We start from the raw sequence: 12,082 nt of genomic DNA, 5'->3' as shown, positions 1-12,082 counted from the left end.
TATTGGATAATGACAAAGCACACTAGGACTATCTATCTATTCGAAGCTTAGAGCAATTATTCTAAGAGATTAAAAACAAAATTGAGTGCCCACCTACTTTATCAATCAGAACAATTTTGTTCGAATTTACATTTAAATAATGGCAACAATGATTTTACATTTAGTTCTTTATTCTTCTTCTTGTTCGTTAGTAAAGTTTATTTGAGTCGGAGCATAAGGCGCAGAAGGGAAGCCAAGCTTCAAGAAGAAGAAGTAGAAGAAGTAAAGTTTCTGATTCCTCATTGAAATATTTAGTTAGTTCGCAAAAGATTGTTTATGTGTTGGAGATTTGTGTAGTTTAATAGATATTGTGGTCACAATGTTGACCATAGCAATGATAAGCACATTTCTCAATTATTTACTGGTTGCTGATCTGACAGGCAGCACTGGTATGCAGTTCTTTTTTTTTGTAGTTAATATTAATTCGTGCCTAAATGTCTACTAATTTTATTTTCAGATATTCTTGGGCTGTTTGAGATTATTCGCTTATAGTTTTCTACTTTTATAATAAATGTGAAGACGACATATTAAAATTTTTAAATTTCAGAGCTTGCTCCGGGGGGATATCTAAGAATATATTAAGTAATAAATTAATCATATTTAAAAAGTTATTAGGTTTATAATATTCCTTTTTGTTACTAGTATATATTATGTATGTATATAATATTAATCCTTAGATACAGGTCCATCTGTAAGTAGTTAATAAATATAAGTTAAAAAGTTTATTGTATGTTAAATCCTTGCTATTCTGTGCAGTAAAATAATTATTATATATAAGTATCCTATACTTTATAAATAATGAAGAAAATCATTAAAAATTAAGGCTCTAGTGTAGAATTGGGTGCCCCTTCGATTAGCGACAATTTTTTGTAAAATTTTGGCAATGAAATCTCATTTCTGGTTACCATGATAGTTTAACTTTGCTTTAGCCTCCTGATTTTTTTTAAATAAAAATAGATTGATGTGTACATGGTCAAATTTAAAGCAGTGCGCAATGCCTAGTTTGTGCAATTCTGGGATTTTTTTTTTAAGTGAAAACAGATCGATGTGTACATGGACACAGAGTTTATGCAATTCTTTGACTTCTTATTTTGGTTTTGTGTAGCGGCCATCTTTAAATTGTGTCTTCCTGGCGCCGATCTTGGCGTCAAAAAAGAATCGCCAAAAAACAAGGGGCACCCAATTGTAAACGTTTACCAAAATTAACAATAAAGGTATAATAATGATTATGTAATTTATCATAATCTTATAAAATTATAACTAATATTAATTTTTTTGAATCGTATAACATGATGATTAATGCTACATAAGCTTTAAATACGAAAGCTATCTCAACGGAATGAAGTATTCAATTTTCTATTTATAAATACTGTTTAAATTGTAAGCATAATTCTTGCTTAAAAATATGTTAACTGTAATTTTTCGAAAAATGTACCTAATTAAGAAAAAAAAAATATTTTGTGTCTAGAACGTGAAGCATTTATTTAGAATGAGAATTTTAGCTTTTAAATTAAAACTTTATGTGAATTGGAATTCTATATTGGTATCTGATGGTTCTGTACTGGCGTATGTGAACTCAGTTTTTGGAGTATGTTAACTCGGGTTTTGGTGTACGTTAGCTCAGATTTTGGTGTATGTTAACTCAGTTTTATTAATTCAAAGTTCAAAATTTATAAAACCATCAGTTTAAAAAGTCAAGTTCTTTTTTAACTCTAAATTTTGATCTTGTAGTTTTACGCCATGTTTTTATTCATTTGCAAATGAGATTATTTTGTGCATTTCTATATGAGTTTGATTCTTTAATTTAACAGCGCGAGTTTGAATACATTCGCACACACTAGCAGACTATTTATGATGTACGCGGTTTTGGGCGTCTTTGATTGCGCAGTATTTTAAATATACTATATTTTTTACAATATTTTGATCTGTTTTTATCATCTGGAGCTATTCTTTCACATTATGCGCAGTATTTCAATAGAAAAGCAATAAATTTTTCCATTGTTTAAATTGTCTCAAGGTCAACATAGGGGGGGGGGAGGGAATGACAAGCTGAAGAGAGTAACGTGAATATCAGCTAAAATATGTCACCTGAAGTATATGTATTTAAGTGCGTGGCTTTTAGAATATTAAAATGCCTTCCAATAACGCATTTCGCAGCAATAAAAAGTCTGTTACGAGTTTTATGACAGATCACGAAGCCTATCTGCCAAACAGTTAAAATGTTAGCGAATTCTCGTGCAAGTAGACTATTTTTAAGCTATAATCCGTGAATTTAAAGCGTATAGCGTTACAAACTATTATACATAAAAACTCAAATACTAATGGATTTAATTCTTATTGCAGCGTGTACTTTTGAGTAGAATTTCACCAAGAGTCTAAAGTTATCAAAATATTGTAAATATCTGGAATTAAATTTCAATGATTTTTGCAATTTTTGATTGAAAATACCGACATATTTAAGATGGCAGTTTAATCCTAGTATACGGTACACATGGGATTTGGCGACATTATGATGAGCAGTTAACGCGGTATTTATAATGAGCAGTAAACAAGTCATTTTGGTGTTGGCGACAATTTTCAAAATCGCACAAATGCCTTACCGTATACTAGGATTTTACCAAGAAGGCTATTTAATATTTTTAAATAAGTACGGTTAAAAGCCAGCCGTTTTTTTAATTTATGAGGACCAGCAGTTTGCTCTGTTACCGCCTTTTAATTCCAGAAGGCTTTTTTAACCTTCACGCAAGTAATTGTGTACAACCAGAAACACCATAGTAACCATAGTAAAGTAGTGATACTCCTCCCTCTTGTGTGTGAGGGGAAAGCTCTCTCTAGCGAATGACTGCCGCAGGGGATGATTCAGTGAGGGTTTGATGAACAGCGACTGGATGACTGCACGATTACCATAGGCGTGTATTCATTGATATTATATGCCAGAGCTGCATGGTATCTTGCAGACTGCATCTTTGACATTTAAAGATTCAGTGTATACATACGTATATATATATATACATGCGTAAATATTAAATTTGATACATCTTATACGAGGGCTATCCAGAAAGTAGATTACGTTTTGGAATAAAAAAATAAACAAAGTATAGGAAACAAATTTTATTATATACAGATGAAAGCCACACTCAAATACTACTTTTCTACGTAGTCACCATACAAATTAAGGCATTTATCGTAGCGATGTACGAGCTTGGAAATTCCTTCGTCGAAAAATTCGGCCGCCTGCGCCTTCAACCACTTCGTTACCTCTTCTTGCAGCTGTGCGTCGTCATCAAAACGCTGCATAGCCAGCCACTTCTTCATTGCTGGGAATAGGTGGAAGTCGCTCGGTGCCAGGTCGGGACTGTACGGCGGATGAGGAAACAACTCCCACTTAAAAGATTCAAGAACTTTACGAGTGACATTTGCCGTGTGGGGCCGGGCGTTGTCGTGAATCAACAAGATCTTAGAGCTCAACATTCCTCTGCGCTTGTTTTGAATTGCTCTTCTGAGTTTTTGGAGAGTTTGGCAATACCTTTGAGAGTTTATTGTAGTGCCTCTTTCCAGGAAGTCCACCAAAATTACACCTTTTCTGTCCCAAAAAACAGTCGCCATCATCTTCCTTGCCGACATTGTTTGCATGCATTTCTTGGGTTTTTGGGGAGAACTTGTGTGCCCCCACTGCATTGATTGCAATTTCGTTTCACAGTTCACATGTTTCACCCATGTTTCTTCACCAGTAACGATGCGATCGAGTAAAGAGTCACCATCCTTATGGTAAGCGTCCAAAAAGTTCAACGCTGCAGCCATTCGCTGATTTTTGTGGTCCTCTGTCAAGATTTTTGGAATCCATCTTGCACAAAACTTGTGGTAACCAAGCTTTTCGCTGATGATTTCGTGCAACAAACTTCGCGAAATTTGTGGAAAACTCAAAGAAAGTTCCGTTATTGTGAAATTTCGATTTTCACGGACTTTAGCATCGACTTTTTCGAGAAGTTCGGCGGTCACTATGCTGGGTCTCCCACTTCGATCTTCGTCGTGAACATTGGTTCGGCCATTTTGAAATCTTATGACCCACTGACGCACTCCACCTTCAGTGATAATGTTGTCCCCATACACTTCACGAAGCTGCCGATAGATTTCTATCGGTTTACAGTTTTTTTGCAGTCAGAAACCTTATTACTGAGCGCACCTCGCAGCTCGCGGGATTTTCAATTAACGCAGACATTTCAAACCGTCACAGTATCTGAACGGAGCACAGCACGAACCTCTCACTAGCACGGCTAGATGCAGACTGAGCTGCGCAACGCTCTGACCCCAAGATGGCCGCGCTAGCCCCGCCCCTAGCGGACACAGACGGAAACGTAATCTACTTCCTGGATGGCCCTCGTATTTGTGGACAAGAAGTGCTTCCTTGGATTACCGCTGTTGATGATAACAGAAACCCGCTACATGTAGCTAGGCTAGTCAGGTCCAGGGACCACTGAAGATTTCGTGCCATCTCCTATTTGCCAAAAATGGGAAAAATTTTATTCAAAAATTTCGTAACATCAATTTGGCGACCCCTGGATGCTGCGCCCTGGGAACAGATCTGTCCCCTTAACTCTCCCAGTAAGCCGCTACGTTCAACCGGAAAGCGTTTACGTTTTATATCACAAAAGTTGGTAGCTTTCAGCTCATAATTATTCTAAGAACTTAGTTTCCACGCAATGTTAATACTTGTTTTATAATGAGGTAGCATTGTGATTCTGTACCCATTCTTCTTGAATATTAAAATTTTGTATGCCTTCTAGGGTTCAGTGAAGCCCACTATTGGCCATGCGGTAAGAGTGCTAGACATTGGTAGCTAGACATTGGTGGACTCCGATTAAAATCCCGGCAAATGGGGTGTCTGCATGGTGTTTATTATGAATCATGTTTATTATGTATCATGTTTATTATGCATCTTGTTTTTCCCATGTGTAACGTGAATACAAGCCAATTTCCTCTATTAAGTTTTCCACGAAGACATCTCTCAATTAATGTGCATTACCATAATCTAATAATCCAGCCCAATCCAGGTTAATGTGTGTATAAAATTTCTAAACTTCTGTATTACTGAAAACGGTAGTTTCTCAGAAACTAAATTTTTTACAAACTAACAAGTTTTAAAATTTCAGCACTGAGTTAAATGAAAAAATTTCAATATTTGAACACTAAGTTTAGTTTCTATATAATTAACAACAATAATTTCTAAGTCAGCGAAACTAATTTTAAATTACGGTACATCTCATTGTTCTATCATTTGATTCAGTTTCAGGCAAGCGGGCTGGCTGCATGGAATGATCTGCATGTATAACGTGAATCTATTTCCCTTAGAAAGCCCTCCACGAAGACATATTTTCTCTTAGTGAGCTAGGGCTCGTGTGCTTTGGCCTAGTCAAACAAACCATATCAAAACCAAACGTTCTGTTAATTTTTACCCGCCATTTCAGCTTGGCATTTAATTGGCGTACATTTTGTTAACACAACTGCATTTCTATTTCCCAAAATGCTTAGCGAATGTAGCGTTTTAAATCTGTTCCGTAAAGATTTTTATAAATATATCAGAAAAAAAATTAGGAAATTTATTAATTAGAGAAACTGAATTTAATAAAAAAAAATGTAAAACTGAAGAAAATCCATTGATAAAATTCCTTTTCTTGTAGTTGACAAATTGACTATTGCATGAATGATCAGCATTAATCTTAACTCGTAAGTATTTACTGTAAACTGCAATTCTTAAACTATTCTATTGGTATAGATCAGGGATTCCCAGTCCTTTGCCTACAAGCGGCCGAGCTGTGAAGTCGGTGAATACTGGTAGAGTTCCGGGAAAAGGGCTAGCTGTATGGGCGTTTACGTGGTTTTCTCAATGTAAAGTGTGAACCAGATAGTTTCCTTTAGAAATTCTTCCACGAAGGCATCCTCTAGGTAGATAGCCCTCGCGTGCATTGCCATAATTAATAAACCCAACCTAACCCTTTTCTTGCGTCGATCCCTTTGAAAAGAATAGTTTCTTCATCGAAGACCTTACATTTTTCTTTATAAAAAAGATGATGAACAAAAGTTTTGGGAAAAAAATAGTTTATTATATTTTTCATTTTATTATTTTTAAAAATTTTACAAGTTTACAAAAACAAAATCACAGATTCTATTTGCACAAAACCTCGATCGTAACTGATGGCTGAGCTTGATTGATGCAATATTTTTAAATATTTGACATAAAATTGCTTAATTCTTAAATAGCCTCGTTCAAAAATATTCAATTAGTTTCTTGTTTTCTGTAGTAAAATTGGAAAATATTAGAACGGAAAGCTAATGAATGACATGGCTAATAAATTTTGTTAATACATTTTTTGGTAATTAATGGGTTCTTGATTATGATTATCATTTGCCGCTACACATTCGTCTATCAACTCCCCTGATAATTATAGACCCCTTTAAAATTTCGACTCAGAGGAAGGTCAGTGCTGACTCTGCTGGGAATCCATGATATAATGCTTTATGAAATAGCTTATTTAATGGTGTCCTGTCATTATGATGCTGACAGTTTTGTACAATAATACAATCGGCTATTATTTGTAAGAGTGTTGTATATAAAAGTGACCTCATCTTTATTTGAACCACTTTCTAACTGCATGAAATAAATTTCAGTAAGGGTTCGGGTCCACCAGCGGCCGCGCGGTAAAATCTCTGAACACTGCTAGTTCGGTCCGAGATTAGATTTCCGCGAACGGACTGGCTGCATGGGCGTTTTCGTGGATTTCCCCATGTGTAATGTGTATAAGAGCCAGTTTCTCTTAGAAAGTCCTCCCTCTCTTTACGCAGATAGTCCTCCCTCTCTTTACGCAGGTAGTCCTCGAGGTTCTGCCGTAATCACATATAAGCCAAACCATAAAGGCTCGAGCACCTTTATACAAAGCCCTCTCTTGTAAATACAATTTTCGTTTGCTTTTCTAATCTGAATAGCAATCTAATTCCGTACTCACTTAGCGGTGTCCCGGCAAAAAGTTGCCGGCACCTTTATGAAAGTTGCTACCTATATATAAGAAACTGATCTTATTTCAGTGTGGAGGTACCTTTATGACTGGCACTCTTATAAAAGTTTTACTCGAATAATGATGGACTTCTATAAATATGTTGGTACTTTTAGAACCATGCACTTATTATGAAGTGGTCGTATCTTTTGCATCTTAAATTGCCAGTGTTATAAATGCTACCGGTTTTAGTTTTGTATCCATTAACAAATCTTAATTTTATTGTAGCCATCCCAGTTTATGATAAAAGATAATACTGAACTATATTTATAAGGCAATATTTTTGTCAAAGAAATGGTAAAAGCATTTTAACTACATTTAGCCGACTTCGTCAAAAAGCGCTTTGGCTTTAGCCGTGACAGCCTGTTTGAAATGTCAATGACATATTAGCTGTTCATTTTGGATTCGAATCTTTTCGAATGGGTTATGTGATTATTATGTATAACTAGAATGCGAGCTTTTTCTCCTCAGAAAGCCATTCATGAAAGTATCTTTAAGTAAACAGTCTTTTGTGTGCTTAACCATTAGATATCCTCATGAAAAAACGTGATAATTTTCACATCTGCATTTATTTTTCTGCTATTATGCATACTATTGCATATTTATCTAAAACTTGGTATCCGTTTTTTTTATCGGGCATATATTTTTCTTCGAGTTCGCTTTCTATTGGCCTAATCATTTACTACCAGTCGTTTATAGATACTTATTTGAATTTCGCTTTAAAATGCATTCTCGAACAAATAGGATTACATTATTTCGAATAAACTCTGTGTTTATATTAATAACATTTTATTAAGAAGCATGCTGTTATAGCATTTAAGATGTTTTATTATGGCTCACTTGACCAGTCATTTAATGTATACTAAACTGATTATTATTATTATTATTATTATTTTGAGTCCCGAAATACTTTATTTCGTTTTAATATCCAAGAAATATATTCTCAGAAAAAATACTTTGGTTAGATCGTCGGGATTATTGTAGTACTTGCGTGTTACCCCACAGACCATGTTAAAAAAACACCCTCTTGAAACTACTTTTTCATGACTTAAAAACTATTGTCACTAATTATACCGGATGCTTTACGCTGCTTACAAATTTAATTCTTGCAGTTTCCCATATATGTCCAGTCACGCTCTCAAAAGCCACTGTTAATTGTAAACACAATATAAAATCGTCAAATAATTTTTAAAGAATTCAAGCCAATACAAAGAGGAAGGTAAAACTGAAAGTCCACTTTCTTCCTTCCGATACTCGCAAGTTTCCTACTGTTGGGGAAAACTGGAATGAATCGGATTCGACGGATAACGGCAACAGTGTATAAGTAAAGCGTCACAATCCCCTTGTTAGATAGTTGCAGTGAAGCAGCGGTAAGGGTAGGTAGTTTGTCGACGTTGCTCTTTTCCACCTGCGAATTGCACCTGCGTGTTCTACCCGTACTTGGATGACGTGTTTTCCCGCCTCGGTGTTGGAGATCGTCTGCGTTTTCGCTTTGTGGTTGCTTATTTTGTGCCACTAATCGCTCATCACTGAATTGTTGGATTTCGATCCTTCGATTTTTTATTGTTTTGCATTGTTACTCTTTAGCTTTGACTATCAGTGCTGAAGACAAGGGCCTTGTGAAGTCCCGCCGGCTCATCCGGAACACCTTCGTGTGGGTCTGGTTCCGGAGCGCCGGACTCCATTAATTTGCTTATGAATGATGGAACCATTTTTGAAAGTTTTTGCGGCTACCGTTGAGGAGCTGAGAATTAAGAAACAAAATGGAAATCTTTCTATCAAAGAAGACAAAGAATTTGATCTACTTCAAAAAGTGTATGATGCCTTAATTACTGCTCACAAAGAAATTGCAGAGTCATTAGAGCATCAAGAAGAAACTCCTTCTACACCTACAGAAAGTGAATGGAAAATTGTCAAAAGAAAACGTATGAAAGGCTCACCTAATATGCCAAATAAAGACAATTCAAATGAAATTCCTTTCGAACAAGAAACGGATAGTTCAGGTAACGAAACTGAACAAAAACCCAAAGGAGATCGTAGTGTGGGTAAAAGGAAAAAGGGTCATTTTCGTCCCATTAATCCTTCTCAGCTCAAACCAGTTGTTACTCCTTCCATTAATAGTCAAGAATCAATGGACACTAGTCCTGTTGTTCCAAATGACTCAGATAAATGAAGAAATACAAAACGATCAAAACAAAAAAGGCAAAGCGCCGCCTGCCATTTATATAAATGATAAAAATTTTGATTGGAAAGAACTAAAAGCGTTACTTGCAGAACATAAATTATCAGACAAATCTGATTACACAGGTTACATTCAAAAAGAAGGCTTTAAAATTAAAGTCTCTCATGTCAACATTCATAGAGAAATGACAAGTGTTCTGAACAAAAAGGAAATTAAATATCACTCCTTTCTCTTGCCTGATGAGAAGAATCATAAAGTAGTCTTCCGTCATCTTACAATGGACACAGATCCTGATGAAATCAAAGAAGAACTTTTAAGCAAAAATTACGAAGTTATAAGTGTCAGTCAACTCTCTCGTAGATTTAAAGGAGAAGTTAAAAAATTTCCACTTTTTCTTATCACTCTGAAGAAAAATGAAAAATCTAAAGCAATTTCTAAAGAAACCAAAATTTGTGGATTACATATCAAAGTCGAACCATATAAAGGACGCTCTGGCCCAGTCCAGTGCTTCCGATGTCAAGGATTTCACCATTCACAAGCTGCTTGCCACAATGACTTTAGATGTGTTAAATGTGGTGATAACCATGACTCAAGAACCTGCCAAAAAGACAAGAATGCACCTGCTAAATGTGCAAATTGTGGTCCAGACCACACAGCTTTATTTAAAGGTTGTGAAAAGTTTCCGAAGCAAGCTAAAAAAAACGAATCAAATCATATGCTGATAGGTTTATTATCAATAAGTCTTTTGCTGAAGCCATCAAAGCTAATAACAATCCTTCTCCAAATCTTATTGCAGAAGCAAAAAAGATATTTGATGACCTTAATACTCTAGTCACCTTCCTGAAAAACTCAGGAATACAACTCCTTGCGCAAAACATCCGTCAAAATGCCACTAATACAGTATCAGATGAAACTAATTCTGACCAGCATATTCAATAAGTCAGATTCGCTTAAACTTTGCTATTGGAATGCTGCTGGCATTGTTAACAAAATTGATGAACTTTCGGACTTTTTTATAGAATATAACATAGATATTGGCATGATCTCTGAAACACATGTTGTTCCTGCCGATAGATTGTATATTGCTAATTATCGCACCTATAGAGGTGATAGACTTTCACAAAGAAGAGGAGGAGCTGCAATTTTTGTTAAAAACTCTTTGCAATCCTGTCTTGTCTCGACAAACTCTGTTTCTGGATTCGAAAGTGTGACTGTTGCTGTTATACTCCCACAATTTGGTACCATCCATTTTACGGCTATTTATAATCCACCACGAAACCGACTTTCTGAAAATATGTTAAAAAACTTACTTCCTGAAGATCAGCAAGTTATTATTGCCGGAGACATGAATGCTAAGCACCTCAAATGGGGATGTCGTCGTTCTAACACCAATGGACGTATTATGCATAATTTTATCTGCAATCATCCTGTCGCATTACATGTACCTTCTGAAGCCACTTATCGTCCTGCCTGTCCAAATCTCTCGGACATCTTGGATATTATCCTTACAAACACTTCTATCCCTATTTCCTTGGAAGTCAAGGCAGAACTTACATCTGATCATGTACCTGTGATTGCTTCTCTTGGTGTTTCTAAAGAAGACCCTCCTATTACCAGAAATAATACTGACTGGATTACTTTTCACAATATCTTAATCAAACATCCTCCTATTTTCACTTCACTTTCTACCAAACAGGATATCGATCTTGCCATTAAAATCTTCACTGACAGTATAGTGAAAGCTTTCAGAGATGCTACAGTTACCATTTAATTAACTAACAATAATATTCGACTTCCTCGCAGTATCAGAGACATTATCAAAGAAAGAAGCCGATTGCTGAAGCTTTGGCACCGTAACTGGGACCCTGCCCTTAAAAGAGAAATCAATATTTTTAATAGAAGAATCAAGAAGCTTATCACTGATTTTAAAAAGGAAACAAGAGAAGATTTTATATCTAAACTTAATATTAATGATGGTTCTCTGTGGAAGTATCTTCAAAATCTTAAAAGAAGTAGTATTAATAATAAACCTATTCATACGGATACTAAAATTGCCTACTCACTTAAAGATAAAGTCGATATTTTCGCTGAATACCTGGAAAAGCAGTTTACTCCTAATATGGAGCCCATGAATCAGACCTTTAAAGATGTTCTCGAAAACTATGTGTATTCCTGGCTTCATTCTTCTTCGGCTCATAACATCCCAAGGCTTACTTCTCCTATGGAAAGTACTAATATTATTAAATATCTCAACATCAAAAAAGCTCCTGGAAGTGATCAAATTACAAATAAAATGCTTCGTAACTTACCTAGAAAACTTATCAGTAAATTCGCTAGTATTCTCAACGCTTGTCTTACTCTCGACTATTTCCCTGATCCTTGGAAGCAAGCCAAGATCTTTCTTCTTCCCAAACCGGGTAAAGATGTGACCAAGCCTGATGGCTATCGTCCTATCAGTTTGTTATCCAGCCTTGGTAAAATTTATGCAAGACTTATTCTCACTAGATTGGAACCTTTTCTTCACTTGCTACCTAATGATCAGAACGGATTCAGAAAAAACCTCAGTACTACTCGACAACTGGTAAGAATTGTAGAATTTGTGGGATCTGCATTCCATAACAAGCAAAGTGTTGCACTCCTTATGCTGGACGTGGCAAAAGCCTTTGACCGCGTCTGGCATGAGGGGCTAGTCTTCAAGCTGATCAACTTGGGACTTCCTAGAGAGCTCATTATTCTGATCTTCTCCTTTTTGCAGAACCGCATTTTGTTCGTCGCTCAAGGAAATGAAAAATCCAATTCAAGGCCTATAAGA

The 12,082-nt window shown here is 35.8% G+C and overlaps 1 protein-coding gene across 4 annotated transcripts in view; it reads left to right on the top strand.

The window, feature by feature from the left end:
* The first annotated feature begins 226 nt into the window (after window positions 1–226).
* LOC118188187 (vitellogenin receptor-like) overlaps window positions 227–12,082 on the top strand; it is a 139,836-nt gene continuing 127,980 nt past the window's right edge. For 3 of the 4 annotated variants that reach the window (XM_085813367.1, XM_085813369.1, XM_085813366.1), the window contains exon 1: window positions 229–428. In XM_085813367.1, the coding sequence (XP_085669493.1) occupies window positions 359–428 (70 nt within the window). In that variant the 5' untranslated portion in view covers window positions 229–358. Of the gene's footprint in view, window positions 429–12,082 lie in introns of all 4 variants that reach the window. The other variant, XM_085813368.1, reaches the window with a different exon arrangement.

This window comes from Stegodyphus dumicola, chromosome 3 (genome assembly GCF_044657685.1).
Source record: "Stegodyphus dumicola isolate Sdum_Otavi_A_Nest chromosome 3, ASM4465768v1".
NCBI lineage: Eukaryota > Metazoa > Arthropoda > Arachnida > Araneae > Eresidae > Stegodyphus > Stegodyphus dumicola.
Note: the sequence above shows the minus strand (reverse complement) of the source record. Positions and strands in the feature narration are given on the sequence as shown.